Genomic DNA, 20,362 nt, shown 5'->3' with positions numbered 1-20,362 from the left:
GAATTATCAGTAGCTGGCTCTGCCACATTGCAGCCCAAGGTGGCAGGGTACGATGGACACACTGGCCTTCAGCATCAGAGCCACGTTCAGTTCCTGATTGTCACCGCCATCCACTGTGTCAGTCTCAGCCACCTATTTGACCTCTTTGGGCCTTTGTTCCTCAGTAGAGCGAGGTAATAATATCTCATCCAGCAAAACATGTGAAAGCTCTAGGTATGGCCCATAAGGTAAGTGTCCATTGAACCTCTTCAAAATCAGAGAACCGGCTCCCGATCTGGGATGACTTTTTAACAGGGACGAGCTGGCAGGTGCAGGTGGGGATAATGGGCAGGAAGACAAAAGGTGGTAGCCCCTGACATTATCACCCTCCCCCATTCAGATCTCAGGGCTCAAGATGCCACGGGGCATCGCCGTTGACTGGGTGGCCGGGAACGTGTACTGGACTGACTCAGGCCGAGATGTGATCGAGGTGGCGCAAATGAAGGGCGAGAACCGCAAGACGCTCATCTCGGGCATGATCGACGAGCCACACGCCATTGTGGTGGACCCGCTGAGAGGGTATGCGGGGGTCCCGGGGGGGAAGGCCAGGGAAGCCTCTGGGGCAGCCCAGCATCCCCAGGTGTGTCCCTCCCCTTCCAGACCACGCTGGAGTCGGAGTCCTCCTCCGGCCCTTGGGCCTTCAGGCCACCTCCATCTTTGGTGCTCCCCGGTGCCGCCTTTGCCCAGAATCCCCAGCTGGCCTGCTCGGGCAGGGGCCTGCCCTCCACTTGCCTGGCCATCATGTGCAGCCAAGTTTGGGCTGCTTGTTTGCTCCAGGGGGCAGCTCTGCCCACTTTGATGTCTCTGGATTGGCACCTTGTAGTTTTAGAGTAAAAGATCCTTAACCTGATCAGGGACCTGACTCCCCTCGTTCTCTCTGGAGGAGGTAGACAGAACACTCTCCTCCCAATACCCAGCAGTCTCTATGCCCAAGCCACAACCTGGTGGCCCATCTCGCTCAGCCTCCTCTGGCAGCCCTCAGGTCCTACCCATGCTCAATTCTTCTCCTTCCCCAGCACCATGTACTGGTCAGACTGGGGGAATCACCCCAAAATTGAAACGGCAGCAATGGATGGGACCCTTCGGGAGACACTGGTACAGGACAACATCCAATGGCCTACAGGTCCGTGGAGGCAGGGGCAAGGGGTGTGGGAGGGGTGGGTTTGCTGACCCTGAGGTCACATTAAAGCTTGGAGGAGAAGGGGCTTGGACTGGGATGGGCAATGAGTTATGGAGGCTTTTTCTAGAAGTGACTGGGAGTGGTCATGGGAACAGGGTAGAGCTGTCCCAAACATGGAGACACTTCTGCTTTTCCTTGAGCCTGGGGTGGCAGAGGCTGGGCCTTCACAGTGCTCTCTGCCTCCCCTCAGGCCTGGCTGTGGATTATCACAATGAAAGGCTGTACTGGGCAGATGCCAAGCTCTCAGTCATCGGCAGCATCCGGCTCAATGGCACGGACCCCATCGTGGCTGCTGACAGCAAACGAGGTCAGCATCCTAGAGCAGCCTCAGCCAGCGCTGCCCTCGGGCCTCTTGTCCTCCCCACTGAGTCCAAAGGCCTCACCCAGCACCTGCCATCCTCCTCATCCTGGCCCCCAACAGTCCTACAGTGCCTTCTAGGCCTACCCCCACTGGACTCCCTGTGTACCAGCCCTGCACCCTCTGGCCCACTTGCCCATTCATTCATTCTACCAATGACATTGAGTTGCATGGAAGCAACAAAGGTGGCAGGAGGAGCTTAGTAGATGTGGGGAGAGGGAACAGCAGTCCTTCCTGACCGCAGAAGTCTAGGGCTGATGGGACCTTTTGCCAGTAGTGGCCACAAGAGGTGGAACAGGTTGGGGGGAGTTTTGTTTGGAATGTGTTGAGTTTGAGGTGACACAGGAGCCCAGGTGTCCTGGAGAGTGACCAGGGCCTGAGTCCCCTCTGAGTCTACCTCCTCCCCCAGGCCTAAGTCACCCCTTCAGCATCGATGTCTTTGAGGATTACATCTACGGCGTCACCTACATTAATAATCGTGTCTTCAAGATTCATAAGTTTGGACACAGCCCCTTGATCAACCTGACAGGGGGCCTGAGCCACGCCTCCGATGTGGTCCTGTACCACCAACACAAACAGCCTGAAGGTAGGCACAGGGGGACAGCCCAGTCTGGGCCTGGGAAGGCCTGGGGGCAGAGTCTCCAGGCTGTAGCCTCGGGTCCTGGGCATTGTGGCAGGGACATTCTGGGTCCACGAGGCTCAGCATCCTCCCACCCCTGCCCACACCTGCAGTGACCAACCCCTGTGACCGCAAGAAGTGTGAGTGGCTCTGCCTGCTGAGCCCCAGCGGGCCTGTCTGTACCTGTCCCAACGGGAAGCGGCTGGACAATGGCACCTGTGTGGCCGTGCCCTCGCCCACGCCACCACCAGATGGTATGCTTGTGCCCCTCCCAGGTCCCCACCCTCTGCCCCGGGACCTTCTTCCCTGAGTTCCCCTCTTCCCCTGGCTCTGTGCCCTGATGGTCCTTCCCACAGCTCCTCGACCCGGAACCTGTAACCTGCAGTGCTTCAATGGCGGCAGCTGCTTCCTCAATGCACGGAGGCAGCCCAAGTGCCGCTGCCAGCCCCGATACACAGGCGACAAGTGTGAGCTGGACCAGTGCTGGGAGTACTGTCGCAACGGGGGCACCTGCGCTGCCTCCCCCTCTGGTACGGCCTTCAGTTCTCCCGCCAAGACTGCGCCCGGCTCCTCAGCCCCAGCCTCCCACCTCTCAGCCCACTGGTTCCGCCTGGGGCGGATCCCCAGACCCTGTCCCACCCTGCTCCCCCTCTGTCTCCCCTCCTGCCCGCAGCCCACAGCCCCAGTGCCCCCGTTCCTCTGCTGCGTGCCTTCCACCCGGGCCTCCCAGCCCTGGTCCCCTCCAGTGGGGCCGGCGCCTGGGTGGGCCACGGTCCCACTCACACATCCTCTCCCGCCAGGCATGCCCACGTGCCGCTGCCCCACAGGCTTCACGGGCCCCAAATGCACCCAGCAGGTGTGTGCGGGCTACTGTGCCAACAACAGCACCTGCACCGTCAACCAGGGCAACCAGCCCCAGTGCCGATGCCTACCTGGCTTCCTGGGTGACCGCTGCCAGTACCGTGAGTGAGCCATCCTTGGGCCCCAAGGGAGGGGATGACAGGAGCTCGGGGACCTAGAGCCAAGGGTGATGGTCAAGAGGCAGATTCTGGGGAGGGAGGCCATTCGCAGCTCAAGCAGTCTCTAGGTGATCCCCCCCATCCCTGTAGAGGTGTCAGCACACTTCTCCCAAGGTGGTGAGCCCTGTGGCATCAGGATTATTCAAGCGAAAGCAGTGCCCTGCCAGGCTGTTTGGGGACGTCCTTATACTCTAAACCTGTGACGGGGGAGGGGGGCAGCAGGGGGCTCAGGAGGAGGTGAGAGTCACCTAAAAGACCTAGGAGTCCCCTTAGTGTCTGGCTCTCCCCACCCACAACCTGTGGAGGACCCTCATGAGGGTGGGGCTTGAGGCACCTCCTCTCCCACCCCCCAACTGCAGGGCAGTGCTCCAGCTACTGTGAGAACTTTGGCACGTGCCAGATGGCCGCCGACGGCTCCCGGCAGTGCCGCTGCACCGCCTACTTCGAGGGGCCAAGGTGCGAGGTAAACAAGTGCAGCCGCTGTCTGGACGGAGCCTGTGTGGTCAACAAGCAGAGTGGGGACGTCACCTGCAAGTGAGTGGGGCCTGCCCCCACGGTTCTGCCCGGCCTTGACTCTGCCCTGCCCCGGCCTCACGCTCCCTGGCCTGCCCCACCCACCCCCCTGCCCTGCCCCTTCCTTAGCACTTCCGACACCCCCTCCCGGCCCCACCCCTTCCTCAGCACCTCAGACACCCCCTCCCAGTCCACCCAGCCTGTCATTCCTTCCTGCAGCTGCTCTGATGGCCGGGTGGCCCCCAGCTGTCTGACCTGTGTTGGCCACTGCAGCAATGGTGGTTCCTGTACCATGAACAGCAAAATGATGCCTGAGTGCCAGTGAGTTGGACCTGAGCCTTTCTAAGACCTAGACCATCTCCCCCTCCCCAAATCTGAGCGGGACACTCGGGACCCTGTGGCCCCTCCCAGTCCCCTGGCAGCCATGACTATGGAGGTCATGCCTACTCAGCTCTGCCCCTCCCGTCTACAGGTGCCCACCCCACATGGCGGGGCCCCGGTGTGAGGAGCAGGTGGTCAGCCAGCAGCAGCCTGGACGTAGGTGGCAGGGGACGGGGAGACAGAGCTTCAGGGACCTGGAGCAGGGATATTTGGGCCTCACTTCCCTGAGCCTCTCTGACTCAATTTCCCACCTCCTCCCCTCCAGATATGGCCTCTATCCTCATCCCTCTGCTGTTGTTCCTGCTGGTGCTTCTGGTAGCCGGAGTGGTTTTCTGGTACAAGCGGCGAGTCCGAGGGTGAGTTGTGGAGAGTCTGGAAAATTCTGGCTATTCATTTATCACCCTAACCTTGCCCTCCTATCATCCCTGCCCCCTTATAATCCTGCCTCCCCAGGGCTAAGGGCTTCCAGCACCAGCGGATGACCAATGGGGCCATGAATGTGGAGATTGGGAACCCCACGTATAAGATGTATGAAGGCGGGGAGCCTGACGACGTAGGGGGCCTACTGGATGCTGACTTTGCACTGGACCCTGACAAGGTGAGCTGGGAGGACAGAGGAGGAGGCTTCCAGGGCAGGGACAAGAGGCTGTGGGTGGGGTGACTGAGGGTACGGAGTCGGATGATGGAATGAAGGTGGGGGAGGTAGGGCGCCTGGGCCACAGATCCCATCCCCTGTGCCCCACCTGAACCCTCTGTCACCTTGCAGCCCACCAACTTCACCAACCCTGTGTATGCCACACTCTACATGGGTGGCCACGGCAGCCGCCACTCCCTGGCCAGCACGGACGAGAAGCGAGAACTCCTGGGCCGGGGTCCTGAGGACGAGATAGGGGACCCCTTGGCATAGGGCCCTGACCACTGGACTCAGCCCAGAGAGCCTCCTGCCCCCTGCCAGAGAAGTCCTTCAACGAGCCCCCTCCTGCCCAGCCAGCCCCTCCTCGGCCCTGCCGGGTGTATAAATGTAAAAATGAAGGAATTACTTTTTATATGTGAGTGAGCAAGTGAGCAAGCGAGCACAGTATTATCTCTCTCCGTTCTCCTCCTTCCTGCCTGCTCCTCAGCACCCCCCTCATGCTGCCTTCAGGGAGGGGGGCAGGGAGGACTCTGGGGGCTCCTGTGGCTCACAGGTACCCACCTCCCACCTTCCACCAAAATGCACCCCCACTGGGAGAGCTGGTGGTGCTGCCCCCTCCCTGTTCAAGACACTTTGTCAAGGCTCTCCCCTCTCTCGCCCCACCCCCATCTTATCCCTCCCAGCTCTCTGAGGGCCAGTTCTGGGGAGGGAGAGTCCTTTGCTGCCCCTGTCTGGAAGATTTGGCTCTGGCTGAAGTAGCAAGGAAAGGATGGAATTTTTTAGTTCTTGGGGGATGCCATTCGATGCTCCAGCCCCCAACTCTAGGGGCACCTGAGATGGCCATGCTCAACACCCCTCCCAGACAGGCCCTCCCTCTCTCCAGTGCCCCCACCGCGGCTCCCAGGGCTGGAGACTTTCTTTGGTAAACAGTCCCCCAGCCTCCTCCTCCCTCCCCTGGGGATGAGGAGGAAGTGGGGCACACCAAGAAAGGGTAAGCGGGCAGCCCCGCTTTGGGGACATGAACGTTTTAATAATTTTTGCTGAATTCCTTTACAACTAAATAACACAGATATTGTTATAAATAAAATTGTAAAAAAAAAAAAAAAAGAAAGAAAGAAAAAAGCCATTTGTGTCTACCTATGAGTGTCAGACTCTGGGAGCTGGGCTGTGCTTGCCTGCTTCGGCCACCAGAGGGAGACGTGCTCTGTGCTGGAGGCAGGACTGGGGAGTCTGGTCTTGAGAAGTGCCCTTCTCCCTGAGCTGCCTCCCTCTCCATCTGGCTGGCAGGGGAAGGGGGTGGCACTGGACTTGATGAGGAAGATCTGCTTCTCCTGGCTGTGTGACCTTGGGCCAGTGACTTCACCTTTCTGGATCTTGTATTCCCTGTGGCTCTAGGACAGTAACTCCAAAATCTGTTTCTCTGCATTGTCGCTTACAGGGCACCACCAGCCCTACCCAAAACATTCTCCCACAGTGAGAAATCCCACTGTAAGAACTGAACACAATGGGGTTGTCAAGGGCTTTCTGATCCTTCAGGGTGGTCCCACACAGCTCTCTGTGCCTGAGTTTGCTGCTGAAGCGCAAACATCCTCACAGAGTCTAATTAATCAGATGCCAAGAGTAGAACCCTAGATTCAGGAGGAGGGGGAGGCGGCCGGCTGGACTGAAGGAGAGCTGGGAAGACCAGTTTGCCAGGCTTCACTGGCCACCAACAGATTCAGATCACCAATCATTGTGACATCCCAGGGGTTGACAGGAAAGGACTGCTACAGTCAAAGGGGTCCCAAGTCTACCTCAAACCCTTGCCGGGGGAGGGGAACCTCTTGCAGAAAGTCACGCGGCTCTACAGTGTCGGCGACTGAGAGTTACAGCACACTCTCCCCTTTACAGCAAATGTGAGCTCAGGGAGGGCATCTGCAAGCAGCTGAAGAACCGTTACCCAACACCCAAAGAAGGGCACTACCTTTCTTTCTGCCACCCTCCCTGGTTCAACTTCCTCAGCTTATTCCTTTCTTAAGGAAGCTATGGGTCTAGGCACCTCTAGAAATAAGAACCCTCCCCTACCCTCTTGGCCCTGGGATCTCGCCTCCGGCTTCAGCCTCTAAGCCAGTTCTGAGATCCTCCACTGTCTCTGGAGCATCCCAGAGCCCCAGGGAAGAGCGACCCTGCGAGGGAAAAGGGGCGTCCTTGTTGATCGCTTAGGGAGGCTTGTGGCCTCCTCTGTCCACCAGGTGGCGTAGGCACTCCTGCAGCGCCGCTCACCCTTAAGCCCAGCACAGCCCCCTCCCCAACACTAATTATGCACCTGCAGGCGGACCAGAGCCTAGCCTCTCACTTCCTTCCCTCGGGCTATTATGCCACACCCCCTCCACCCTCAGCCAGCCAGCTCCCCTCCCTCCCTCAGCGCCTGCCTGCTCCCCCCCACCACCACCACCAGCCCCACCCCCTCGCTCCCTCCCTCTGCCAGCCGTGCATCTGGCGCCCCCGGGGAGCCACTGATTCTCTGCCTGTCGCCTCAAGATCCTGGGCAAGAGGGGCCCCCAGCTGCGGCTTGGAACGCAAGCCCCTCCAGTCAGCTTCCTCCCTCTGCCCACCAGGACCAGCCAGGAGAGTGTCTACTAGGAGGCAGTCCTCGAACTCCTCACCTGGCAAGGACAGCAGAGGGGTCTGAGACAGAGATGGAGAAGAGACAGGGGCAGAACCAGGGGCAGAGGCTGATACAGACAGAATGAGAGACAGAGATATGGAGATGGAGAGATACAGGGGCAGAGGCAAAGACTCAGAGATGGGAGCGGGGGGGGGGGGGGTGTCGGGATGTGTTTGTGTGTGTGTGTGTGTGTGTGTGTGTGTGTGTGTGTGTAGCTGGAGACAGAAGGGGGTGACCTGAGACTAGCAAAAGGAGAAGAGATGAGGTGGGTCAGGACTCCAGAAGATCAGGACCTTAGTGATGGGCTGCTGCCCTGGGTACCTTAGGCCTGGGGGTGCCCACTGCCCCCATCTACCTCCTCACGGCAACCCCTGTGCTTGGCACTTGGGCTCGGGATTCTGAAGCCTTGGGGCCTTGGGCCTGGCCATTCCTGCCTCTTCCAGCCTCTCTACTCTCTGCCCCTTCTGCACCCGGGTTCCTGCCTCCTGGCTTCTGGCTGTCTCTCTGGCTGTCTCTGTGTCTGCCTCATCTTCTCAGCATCACGGATCCTTTTCTGGTGTCTGTCACATCCTTGTATCCGAGTATCTCTTTGTATGTGCCTGGGCTTGTCTTTTGGACTGCCAGTGCCAGCATACACCTGTGTGTGTGTCCATCTCTGTCTGTGGACGTTTGCCTCTCTGCCAAGGCGAGGAAGGGGGTTGGGGCCTGAGTACCTGGCTGGGTATGCCTGTCTCTTGGTGCAAGTGTGCATTTACCTCTCTGGCTGTGTGTGCTCCTGTGTGTGTGTAAACTGAGTGTCCATCTGTGTGTGTCAGTGTGCCTCTAGGTGAGCACCTGTCTGCGTGTGCATGCTGGTCTCTGTGTGAATGTGTTTCACTCTGCCTCTGTGCTCACCTCCGTGGTGTGGCCTGCCCCTGTGAATGCATCTGCGTGCATGCCTGGGGGTGTGTTGATGTCTCAGGATATGCCTCTGTCTCTCTATCTCTCTGCTTGTCCCTATCTCACACTGTCTAGGTGTCGGTCATACCACAACCTCAGCCACAGCCTCAGTGCATAGCAACAGCTGACAGCTGAAGACTCCCTGGGCAGGGAAGAGAGCGAGACTAGGGGGAGGGGGGAGCCTATGAAGAAACAGCCAAGAGGATAGGGACAGAGACAAGGCTGGGGCTGGGGACAGAGACAAGGACAGAGAAGAGGAGGAAGGAGACAAGGATGGAGAGGAGCTGATGGTGAAAGATGGGACAGTGGAAGGGAAGGGACGGAGATTGCACCAAGAGGCTGGGCAGGCGACGCTGAGGGGACTTCCTGCCCAACCCCCAAGCAGGGACGCTCTGGGACGCGCGGGGGTCAGCAGTGAGGGGAGAGGGGCAAAAGTGAATGGCCAGTCCCGCAGAGGGGTCTGGAGATCGCGGAGGTGCCTTGGGGGCGGGAGTGGGGGCGGCGGGCGCCGTTTGTCAGCCCTATTGACAGACGTGATGGGGTTTCCGTCCGTGATCAATGATTCTCATCTCCGGGCCGAATGAGCCGCGGGGCGCCCATCCATCCCCGTCAGCGCCGCGCGGCCCCAGCCGCCCCGAGGCCCCGCCCGCCCTCACCTCGTCCCCTGCCCTGCTCCTGCCCCGGACCCACCTTAGCCCGGAGCATAAAAGGGGCCCGGAGCACCGAGGGACCCTGGTCTTCCAGGGCTCCTGCTCCGCCGTGCACCCCTTCGGGGACACGGTCCCAGAGCCTCGAGCCCCACGCCCTGCCCCATTCCTCATCGGTGCACAGACCTAGCCTCTCCGGTACACCATCCCTAGGTCCCGCAACCCTCTGCGCTTCGCACCTGGGCTGGGGGCGTGTCCGGGGCGTGTCAGGGTGAAAGTCACCTTCGGTGCCCCCAGCTGGGCGGGAGGGGGCGCGCGGGGCGCGGCCGGGATTGGAGCGACGCGGAGCCCCGCCCCCCCGCCCGCTCGAGTCCGACCCAACTTTCTCCCCCGCCCGCGCCCCGCCCCCAGCGCCGAGCTCCGCTCCTCTCGCTCAGTCCGCGGGCCGCGCCGCCTGCTCCCGCCGCTCCGGCAGCCACCCCACGGCGCGCCAGCCCGGGGCCCCTCGCCCCCAGGCCCGGCTCCGGCCTGCCCGGGACCCGTCCCGTCCGCCCCCCGCCTGGCCGCCTGGGAAGATGCGGCTGCTCCCGGAATGGCTTCTCTTGCTCTTTGGCCCGTGGCTCCTGAGGCAGGTAAGGGCAGCAGGGCTGGAGTGGGAGCGCCGGGTCCGGGACGCGAAGGTCCCAGAGTGCGAGGGGCTCGGTGCGCCCGCCCCGCCCCCAGCGCGGAGCGTCCCAACTTTGCGCGGCGTGGGGGAAGCGGACAGACAGACTCCCTGATCCAGGACACGCGCTCTCCCAATCCAAGTTGGCTGAGGGTTGGGGGCGGGTGCCGGGGTGGAGGCCCGACTCGGATCTGGCTTCAGGCAAGGCGGGGGAGGGGACGAAGCCCGACCCGCGAGTGCGCCAGACTGAGCGGGAGTGCGAGACAGACAGACAAGCCAGCAGGGTGTCAGCCTTGCCGTCTTTCCGCGCCAACCTCGCTCGCCTTCCTCGCTGTCTGTCCTTCCACTCCTCCACCCTGCCTTTCCGTTTCTCCTTTCTGCACTTGTCACAATGCCAGGTGGGCACTGTGTTCCGAGCATCCGCGGCCCGAACACACGCGCGCACACAGATACGGCCGAACTTGGCTACGATCTCCCATCACATTTCCCGCGGAGACACCTTCTCCCCTGCACAAACCTCACAGACACACCCCTCTCGCGCGCCCAGATGATGAGGGTGGGGGCTGTCTGGAAGGGGAGTCTCTCTTGGTGTCCTCCCCTTGCCCCCACATCCCTAGGCTGCCTCTTTTCCCTGAGTCTCTGGGGTGAGGACACAGAGGCTAAGGAGGCCCAGATTTGATCTGCTCCCTCCCAACTTGGAGGCTTCAACTCACGAACACAGTGTGCTCATATGTGCTGGTGTGGACCGTGTGGGTCAGCGTGTGCACCTGTGTGCATGCATGTGTCTTGGGGCAGCAAGGCTTGGGTGTCTAGTGCTGTGGTCCAGGGTGCATGTGTAAGCTGCTATGGTGTGTGGTGTTGGCTTTGAAGGGGTGAGTGCAAGCGCCTGCTTCACCACGCAGCTATCTGTGCCCTGCTGTGTGTCCCACAATGGGGGCCTCGGACCTGGAGCCTGCTTCCTTCCATTGCCTCCTTGTCCGAGACTTTTCTGTTTCCTGCACCCTAGCTGTACCTACCTAGTTTGAGGGCAGGCAGGTAGCTTCCTAAACCCCTACTCCTGCACCCTTGCTCCAGCCCCTACAGAATCTGGAAGGGATGTAGTTTCCCCCCCCCCCCAACCTTCCCCTGCCAACATTTGGACCCCACCTGCTTAGCCAAGTCAAACTCAGCCACTCTAGCAGGGTAGGGGCTGCCCAGGTGAAGCTGGTGACCTAGCTCCCTGCCTCTCCCAAACACGTCTGGTGACCTTGAGGGGCTGGAAGGTGGGCAGAGGGGGCCCCTCCACAAAACCTGCTTCCACTGGCAGGAGCTTCTTTTGGACTTGCTGCCCAGCTCTGCCCTTATCCACTACTGCAGGATGGGGCCTGGGCCCCACAACCCACCCGTATACGTGAAGGCCTGGGGGAGAGGAGGTAAGGATGCTACTCCCCTGCCCCTCCTTTGTACTTCCGCGCCCATTCTCCTCTCCACTCTCCCTATCAAATAAACTCCCCTGTGGACAGATCTGGTTTAATTTCCTTTGCCCCCTGAAGGGGAATGAAACATCTGGTGAAGACTTGAAGGAGAGTAAGCATGAGGATGTGAGCGATGGGGATCTGTCTGAGTGTGTGTGAGCTGCAGCTGTGGGCCTCCGTGTTGGAGTCAGTGGGGGAGAGTGTATCTGCCATTTAGTCCAGCTTGTGTGCCTATGAGAATCAGTGTTTACATGTGTGTAAAGACTGTGGGTGTGTAAATACGTGTAATTGCAGAGCAGGGTGTGTGCAGAGAAGTGTTTGTGTGTCTGAGGACCTGTGTGTGCTTGTGTGCACTTGTGAGTACCCCAAGGTGGGTCTCCAGTGCATCTGTGTGCTGGGGTACATGCGTTGCCTGTATGTAAGTCTCTGGGGTTTGTGAATGTCTGTATGCTTGTGGTCCTGAGTGCATTTGAGTGTGGGTATGGGATTGTGAGCCTCAGGGTGTGTTCATATATCTGAGTGTGGCTTATGTGTGTGTGCACTCAGGGCTGTCTCAGTGCCAGAGATGGGAGTATGTTGACACGGTAAGAGGCTGGTGGGGGACAGTTTACAAGGTAGCTCTTTGGGAAACCCTAATTGTCCAACGATAACCCCACTGTCTTTGGCACCACCTGACCCCCGTCACTTGCCCCTCCTCCTGGGCCTAGGACTCTGGGCTTCCGTTGCCCCTGGGGCTGTGGCCTCTTGGCCAGACCTTCCTCCGGATCTTTCTGATATGGTCTCTGACTCCTCTCCCTCTGTCTCTGTCTTCCCCACCCCTTGCCAAAGCGGCTGCCTACTGGGAGAAGCAGCAGGCGATCAATAGTCACTAATCACTAATCACTAATTACTAATTAGCTGGGGGAGGGCAGGGGTGGGGCCCTTTGGGACCTTCCAGCTCTATCCTGCCTCAGGGAAGGATTAGGCCCCAGTGAGCCTCTCAGAGCCGGCCAGCCCCAGCCCTGCATCTAGCCACTCCCTCCTGCCTCTGTACCCCTCTCCAGCCCCTCAGCTAATCTCTGGCTGGGCCACTTAGGCACGTGCCGCCTAGGCTAGGGCCCAGAGCCTTGGCGGGGATTTGGGGGTAATCCGGGCCGCAGCTGGGCCAGGGGCACAGGAGAAGGAGGGCGCTGTGACAGCTCCCTTGGGCCAGATCCTGCATGTATAAGAGAGGTACCCATTGGAAAGGAGAATTTACAGGGTCATGGGATTGGGGTGGGGGAGGAGTTGGAGATCCAGGACTGAGTGACTAGGGAAGAGGTGAGGTAATTGGGGGACAGAAATATGGTAATGAAGGGTCACTGGGGTCAGAGGTGGGGTCATTGGGAAGGGGCGAGATAAACCTTGAAAGAGACCAGGTAAGTGGAGGGGGCATCTCAGGGCTCAGAGATGAAGTCATTGTCAAGGAGACGGGGAACTTTGAACAGATCCCTGCAACTCCACATGATTGGGGGCCAGGAAGGGGACAGGGTACTAGAGAGAGGACAGGGTCATGGGGCAGGGCTCAAGCACTGCTGGGTGCAGTGGGTAGTCGCCGGGCTTAGGGCGGAATCCAGCTATGGGGTGGAAATGGGGAACAGGGAGTGCTGTCTTGAGCGCTAGAAATTGGCGAGTCTCCCCCTCTCCCTCTCCTGCCCCTCCTCCACCTCCACCCCGCCCACTCCCCCTCCGGCTCCGGCTTCGGGAAATTACATCCCCGCTCCGCGGCTCCCACCCCCCCCCCCCCACCGCGCCCCGGAGCCCGCGCCTTTATAGGCACATTTATTGCAATAATAAAGTGAGGCGCGGGGCGGGGGGCGGGGGGCGGCCGTTCCCGGGGGGACCGCGCCGGCTCTAGGAAGCAGGGAAATAAAATAAAATAAAATAAAATCAAAATTCAGATAACGGTGAGCCTTGCGCTGCAGGCCTCGAGCAGGCGGGCAGGCGGGGCTGAGGGGGAGGGGGCGCCCAGCCCAAGGGCAGAGCCCGCCCCACCAGCGGTCCCCGCCCCCTCACGCTATAGTAGGGTCTGGAAGGAGGTATCTTCGCTTCCACCTGCCTGGCCCCCTCCGGTAGTCTAATCCTGCCCATCGTCTGCCTTTTCCTCTGACTTGTCCCCCATACCTGGTTCTCAGCTCGTGGCTCCGTCCCTGTCTCCCATCTCCTTCCTTGTCCCCCATTGCCCATTCCAGTCCCCATTTACAATTTGCCATCCCCATCTCCTGGGTCTCTGCATCCCTCAGCATCCCTGTCTCTCTCTGCCCAATAACCATTACCCATTCCTGTTCCCACCCCCAACTGCTCCCCATCCCCATCTGCCAGGTCCTACCCCACTCTCAATCCTGCTTCTCTTTCCCAGTGCCCATCCCTCATCCACCATCCTTGTCCTCCCCATCCCCATTTGGGTTCCCATTGCATTCTCTGCCCCTCTTCATTCCCCTAGCTCCTATCCCATCTACATCCCTGTCTCTACCCAATGCCTATCCACCATTTCTGATCTCTTCTTCATCCCTGTTCCCATGCCTATCCTCGTTCCATCCTCATCTCTGCACCATATACCTGTGCCTGCCGAGTCCCCAACCCCAGTCTCAGTCCTCAACCCAGACTGTCCTGTCCTCCCACCAATGTGCTTACCCCCGTCTCCATCCCTGGTTCCCAGCCAGACCCTGTGAATTCCACCCCGCCCTGACTGCGGTGCCCTCCTCTTGTCCCTTTCTAGGTGCAAAGGCTTAATACGCTATTCCCTCCCCTTCCCCAGCCCTGGCCTGGAGCACTGTTCCTTCCCCAACCACCGGGTGCCGTTCCCTTCCCCCGGTCCGGTCCGGAATCCTGAGCGGCCCCGCCTGACCTACACAGCCGGAGAGAAGCCAGGGACTGGTCTGGAGGCCTGGGGGAGGTGCGCCCTGCAATGCGGCTGGGGGGCCGACAGCGTGAACCTCCCCCCTTTCCCCCGCGGTCCCATCCCAAAAGAGGCCCCCCCACAGACACACAGTGGAGTTTGTTCACCAGCAAGAGGCAGCCTCAACTCCCCTCCATTGCGTGGGCTCACTGCCTTGGGGGCAAAGCACTCCTGGCTGGGTGCCCGCCCCGCATGGGCCTGGAGGCGCCTGGTGAGGCGCACCCCCCACCCATACCCACACCCCCTCCTGCCACTGAGCACCTCCGCCCCCTGCGGCCGACAGCCAGACTAGCCTCTCCCCTCGGCAAATGTCACCGCGCCCAATTAGCTTAATTAAACCAGTTCTGGAGCGACGGGGACCCCTCCTCGGACAACACCCTGCTCCCTCTCTCAGTTATAGAGGGGGAGGGACACCACCATGGATCTCAGGAAAGTGGGGCTCCTTTCTTACCCTGCTTTCCCTGTTCGTTCCCCCACCCACAGATAGAGACAGACAGCCTGAAGGATAGAGGGAAAGAACCGAAAGAGACAGACAGAAACAGGGAGAAAAACAGAATCACGGAAGGAGAAAATTCGAGACAGAGTGAGGAAGAGACTGGGAGAAGAGTCGCGGAGAGAGATGGAAAAACGGTGAAAGAGGGAGCGCGAGAGGGAGAGCGAGCGTGCAAGCGAGGAAGCCAGAGGGAGGATTTTATTTTGTTTTATTCCATGTTCCCATTTCTCGGCTCGTTTCCTCACAGACTCTCACCCCTCCCTGTCAGAGCTCCCCCCAAGGTCGCTTTGGCCAACCCCCCAACTCTTCCCTTTATCTTGGCAGTCTCCTGCAGTAGGTGGGGGGTGTGGGTGCCCAAAGCCCAGGGATTTGCCAGGATCAGAGAAGCGCAGACAGCAATTTGTCTGGAATCAGGGGAGGGGACACCCAGCACCCTCACCACCCGGCCAAACCTCCTTCCCTCTCCCAGCCCCTGCCTTCATGGAGTTGCTGGACTGAACCAGCCCTGGGCTGGGTGCAGGACAATGAGTGCTGCCCGGGTATGCTGGGAGTGGGTGTCTCCTCAGAAGCATTTAGGGTCATAAGAGCAGGTGACTGGGTATTGATGGATGCCCCTAGAAAGGCAGTGTTGGGTCTAGAAGGGTGTGCAGATTAGGAGTCAGAGTTCAAAGGACTCCCCCTCCCCCCCCTTCTTTGACTTTCCAGGCAAGGTTCATGTATTCCCTCCTCCTAGACCTCTCTGAGCCCCACCCTGCACTCTCCAAGCCCACTTCCTGGGAAGCCTGCCACCCCTCCCCCCACAGTGGCCTGGGACCCTTCCCACAGCCCCTCTCAGACCCACCCTCCTGGTGTTAGCTGCCAGCTCAAGCTTGTCTGTCTGAGTCAATCACTCCTGCCGCCCCCGCCCCCCTCACCTGAGCTGGGAGGAGGGATGGACGGGAGGAGGAATGAGGGGGGCGATAAATATGTATGACGAGCGGGTGGCGGCGGCATTAATAACCCGGGATCGCAGTGCTGCGGGAATGGGGACCAGGCGGTGGAGATTCTAGCCCAGCAGCTTGACTCTGCCATTCCTGTCCCTTGTGGACTCATAGTGTGTACACAAGGGTGTGTGCAAACAGAGGGGGGCACCCATGCTGCCAGGCCTCTTTACCTACCCAAACCTCTGCGGGCAGGCCACTGTGGAACCCCCCAGGGACCATTCATATACAACTCACACATATGCACCCCCCTCCCGTGGGGAACAGACCGCACCGGTTCTATCATTGTGGATACACTGACACACACCCTTGAGAAAGAGCTCGACACATGGACAGAGGATGATAGGAGCTCACGTAGGAAAGTGACACCTTCAGAGAACCAGACACGGTCAACTGAGGCATACAACTACACCAGTCTCAGTGATACAACCACCACAAACGGATAGATACACGGCCTCACTCAGGTCAACACACGGAAAGACACACACACAGCCAAGCCAGGCACATTTACAACCTGGGCATCTATACAGAACCACCACGGACGGACACAACAGGCATTCAGCCCCACAAGCAGGCAGACACACACACAGACTCCTCAGACTGATATAGGCAGGTGGACACACACACACACACACACCCCAACCATACACAGCCACTTGAAGCAGACACACACCCTCATCACCATGGGTTGAGACACATGGTGAGTGTGCATGCGTGCACATGCTCACACAGACACCATCACTCCAGGTAGACAGACATACACCCATAACCATCCGGGGCTGATAGAAACACAGCCACCCCAGGCTGACACACACAGCACCGGCTCCCTGCAATCTGACGTACACGCAGTAAGGGCCACACTAACCGGCCACAGCTACCGGTCTGACTGACACATTCTGACACTCACGGCTCCTCTCCCTCCCGCTCCCCTCGCTGGAGCGGCATCTCCATATTTCTTCCTCTGGCTCTCGCGCGTCTCCTTCACTCCCGGCCACCCCCCCCTCACCCCACCCCACCCCACCCGCCCCAGATAATTGATGGCCCGGGCCTGGCCCGGCCGCTCCCGCCTCTCGATCCATCTTGTACTCGCGCCCGCGCTGTCTCCCAGATCGGCCGCCACCTGAGACACGCGGAGACGGGAGAGGGCGGGCGGGGGCGGTCCTCAGGCCCCCTATAAGACCAGGGAAGGACCACTAGGCGGCCTCCCCCACAGTAAGAGCGCTGGAGGCCGAGAGGGGTGCCCACGCAGCCCCCAAGCCTCAATCCACAGCGCCGAGACTCTCCACTATTAGCTCAGTCGGTTTTCCGGGCCCCTCCCCGCCAGGGAGTAGAGGCCGAGGCCTGGGTGGGGGCTTTAGCCTCCGCAGAGGTGTTGGGAGGTCTTCGCTTCTTTCTTGATGCTGACTGTTGACATTGGTCATGGCCTGGCTTGCCTGAGTCCACCTCCTCCCTGGCCCACCATTATTCAGAACCAACCAGGCTCCAGGCCAGGAGAGCCGGCTCCACTCCCTATTCAAAAAGCTTTTGCTTTTTGGATTTCTCAGCCCGCATCGGAGTTCTCTGAGAACACAAGGATTCTCAGTGTCATTTCGCAGATGTAGAAACTGAGGACTGGATCCTGAGTTGGCCAAGAGCACAGAGGTTGAAAGGGCTGCAGGCCTGCACCAATGCACACTCCCCGAACCACTGTGGACTACCCGCTTTCCCCAGGGGCTGGGGAAAGGGTCTAGTGGGGGTAGGGCCATGGGATGGCCTGGCGCAACCCCAGCGTCTTTCTTTCCTGCTCTTTCTTTGTCCACAGGTCGTCAGTGCTCAGATACCAGAGTCCGGGAGGCCTCAGTACCTGGAGCTGCGCCCCGCCGCGGCCAGAGGGGGCGCCCCTGGCCAACAGCTCCCGGTGCCGAGGTCATCCCACGGTCTGGGCACTACTGGCGCCTGGAGCTGGGCCTGGCCGGCTAATCACACCGGGGCACTGGCCCGGGCTGGGGCGCTGCCTGCGCCGCGCACGAAGAGAAAGCCGTCTATCAAAGCGGCCCGTGCCAAAAAGATCTTCGGCTGGGGGGACTTCTACTTCCGGGTACACACTCTCAAGTTCTCGCTGCTGGTGACAGGCAAGATCGTGGACCACGTGAACGGTACTTTCAGCGTGTACTTCCGCCACAACTCGTCTAGCCTGGGCAACCTCAGCGTCAGTATTGTGCCGCCCTCCAAGCGTGTCGAGTTCGGGGGAGTCTGGCTGCCGGGGCCCGCCCCCCATCCTCTGCAGTCTACGCTGGCCCTGGAGGGGGTGCTGCCTAGGCTGGGGGCCCCGCTGGGGATAGCGGCCGCGGGACCCGGGCTAGGAGGCACCCTCGGGGGCGCGCTGGCGGCCCCATTCGGGGGCGCGCTGGGAGTGCCCGGGGCCAAAGAGTCACGCGCTTTCAACTGCCACGTGGAGTATGAGAAGACAAACCGCGCGCGCAAGCACCGCCCGTGCCTGTACGACCCATCGCAAGTGTGCTTCACCGAGCACACGCAGAGCCAGGCCGCCTGGCTCTGCGCCAAGCCCTTCAAAGTCATCTGCATCTTCGTCTCCTTCCTCAGCTTTGACTACAAACTAGTACAGAAGGTGTGCCCAGACTATAACTTCCAGAGTGAGCACCCTTACTTTGGGTAGTGCGCCTCGCACTCGCCTGGGCCCTAAGCTTCCCGCCAAATCCCGGCCTCCCTAAGTGGGACCCCTCCCCGTGCCCCGCAGCTCCTGGGGCCGCATTCACCCCTTCCACTCTGAGGGCAAAGGGAACAGTCTTCCCGGGGACCATCAGCCATCAGGTGGTGTGGGTCCTCCTTTTCCTTATGGGAAGCGCTAACGAGGCGGAGGTGGCTGTAGCCCCTTCCGCTACCTCCCAAAATGAAGGGGCAGGAGCGCAGGCCTGGAATAGGCGGGGCTTGGAGGCGGTCCCAGTGTCCCTTACGTCTGCATCGGGGGGCCCCCCCTTATACCCCGGCGCTGGGCTGGACACTCCCTTTGTCCGCATCTGTAATGACGCCTGGCCTGGCACCCTCCACGCACCCTGTCTTACCCCCAGGCGCTTTTCCTCCTGTTCCATCCGGTCCCCACGTAATGACTGTTAGGCTCGTAAGTTGCGGCCTATCCCCAACCCCTTCTGCCAGCGGTATGCCTGTCCGCCTCCCCCCACCCCCCAAACCTAATTAGGGTAGCGGAAGCAGAACTCCTGGGCCTAGGCGATCGACTCGGCCCCTGCTCTCTGCCCACCTCCCTCCTGTCCCTGCAGTCCTGCTCCACCTGCCCCTTTCCGGCTGCTTCCTCTCGGTGATATTTTTTCTACGCCAAAACAGACGGGAAAGGGAACAAAATAAAGTGAAATCCAATACGCGTCTGTGTGAGACCTTTGTAGGGGGTGGTGGTGATGTGGGTCTAAGTCTGGCAGAGACCTGGCCAGGGCCCCCTCCCTGGGCGGCTTCTGGAAACTGAGGCAAATATTGACGGAGTTGGCACCTTGGAGGGCATCCAAGACCAGGTCGGACGGAGATGAGGGCGACCCTTGCGGTAGGAGCCCTGACTGAGGCGGGGATTTTCTCCCAGAGGTGGGCAAAAAAGAGGGGAAGCTGCAGCAGACAGAATGGGGGTGAGACCTGAGAGGGGACTACCAGCGGACTGTTGGCGACGACTTGGGGGAGGAGGTACAAGGCCTTGAAATGGGATCGAGTTGCAGGGACAGCGTAGGCAGAGCGCTGACAACCTGCTAAGCTCCGAGGGGCTGGCGGGAGGCGGCAGGTGGGGGGAGGGGGAACGGTGTTTGCGGCATCTGGAGTCATCGATCTTCCTTTTCCTTCCTAATTTCGTGGGCGCTGAGTTTGCAGACGGCTGAGGGAGGGAGGCCAGAGACGAGGGGGTGGGGGAAGGGACGAGCGGCGCGAGTTTAGAGAGCCTGGCCGCGCCGCCGCCGCTCGCCGCCTGCAAACAAGGCCCCCTTAAGCCAGCTGCCCACCCTCCCCACCCCCGCCTCCAGCTCCCTGCTGCCGCCGCCGCCGTGGCTAATTTTATCCGCCCCCAACCCTGGCCCGGGCGTTAATTGGCTGCGGCTTCATTAGCAGTTCTCAAGCTCAGCCGCCCCCCTCCCCTGGGGACCCCTGACTGGGGCGAGGGAGGGGGTACGGACAAGCTGTGGCACAGAACGACACCTATCGACACCTCGTCTTCTGCCTTCCTTCTCCTGGAGTCCTGGGCCAAGGTACCGACTCGGAGAAGGCAGTGTTCTCCAGGGAGTTTTGCCCACTGGTCAGTGGGAAACTGAGTCAGAGGTGAGTCCCACCCAGACATCCCTGGGAATGAAAAGTTGGTGATGGGGAAAATAAATCTTTGGATGGATGGATGGATGGATGGATGGCAGGATCACAAGATCAACTGAAAGGAAGAGGGCGGTGGGAGGTGGTTCTGGGTCAGAGATTGGAGGAAGGAGAAGAACCCTAACCCAGGGCCTATTGCTGGAAAGAACTGAGAACACCTGAGGCTAGAGTGGGAGGGAAGGAGGTTAAAGCTAACAGGGGACTTCTGAGGCCTGGTATGAGAGCCAAGTGGGAATATTTGGAATTAGCAAGTTAGCCCATCTGGGCCTCAGTTTCTTCGCTTGTAAGGCAATGATAAAATAGCATGTCCTGGAGATTAAAACTTTGCGTGTGAATATGTTTTGTGATGGATTGTCCTCCTCCACTTCCTCTGACTCACAAACTGCCTCCTCTACAGCCATCCTCTTCTCCTCTCCCACCCCTTCCCCCTTGGACACTTTGGACATCTGGGAGCTGAGTTGCCCCTGCCTGTAATTGCACTTGTTGCATTTTTTCCACCTGTTCGCCTCTTTTGTCCCAGCAGTCAGT

At 60.0% G+C, this 20,362-nt stretch overlaps 2 protein-coding genes across 3 annotated transcripts in view; both read left to right on the top strand.

Moving 5' to 3' along the window:
* Positions 1–5,155, top strand: part of LRP1 (LDL receptor related protein 1) — an 81,150-nt gene extending 75,995 nt beyond the window's left edge. For both annotated transcript variants that reach the window (XM_058742306.1, XM_058742305.1), the window contains 13 exons: positions 380–558; positions 1,056–1,162; positions 1,410–1,526; positions 1,987–2,163; positions 2,310–2,450; positions 2,553–2,726; positions 2,997–3,158; positions 3,575–3,749; positions 3,948–4,049; positions 4,201–4,265; positions 4,375–4,465; positions 4,563–4,707; positions 4,876–5,155. In XM_058742306.1, coding sequence (XP_058598289.1) covers positions 380–558; positions 1,056–1,162; positions 1,410–1,526; positions 1,987–2,163; positions 2,310–2,450; positions 2,553–2,726; positions 2,997–3,158; positions 3,575–3,749; positions 3,948–4,049; positions 4,201–4,265; positions 4,375–4,465; positions 4,563–4,707; positions 4,876–5,016 — 1,776 coding nt within the window. In that variant the 3' untranslated portion in view covers positions 5,017–5,155. The remainder of the gene's footprint in view (positions 1–379; positions 559–1,055; positions 1,163–1,409; positions 1,527–1,986; positions 2,164–2,309; positions 2,451–2,552; positions 2,727–2,996; positions 3,159–3,574; positions 3,750–3,947; positions 4,050–4,200; positions 4,266–4,374; positions 4,466–4,562; positions 4,708–4,875) is intronic.
* Positions 5,156–9,403: 4,248 nt separating this feature from the next.
* On the top strand, positions 9,404–18,858 carry NXPH4 (neurexophilin 4). Its single transcript, XM_058742304.1, has 2 exons — positions 9,404–9,608; positions 17,286–18,858. The coding sequence occupies exons 1-2, from the start codon at positions 9,552–9,554 to the stop codon at positions 18,138–18,140; spliced, it is 912 nt and encodes a 303-aa protein (XP_058598287.1). The 5' UTR covers positions 9,404–9,551; the 3' UTR covers positions 18,141–18,858.
* Positions 18,859–20,362: the final 1,504 nt, after the last annotated feature.

The sequence above is a fragment of the Neofelis nebulosa genome, chromosome 8 (genome assembly GCF_028018385.1).
Source record: "Neofelis nebulosa isolate mNeoNeb1 chromosome 8, mNeoNeb1.pri, whole genome shotgun sequence".
Lineage (NCBI taxonomy): Eukaryota > Metazoa > Chordata > Mammalia > Carnivora > Felidae > Neofelis > Neofelis nebulosa.
Note: the sequence above shows the minus strand (reverse complement) of the source record. Positions and strands in the feature narration are given on the sequence as shown.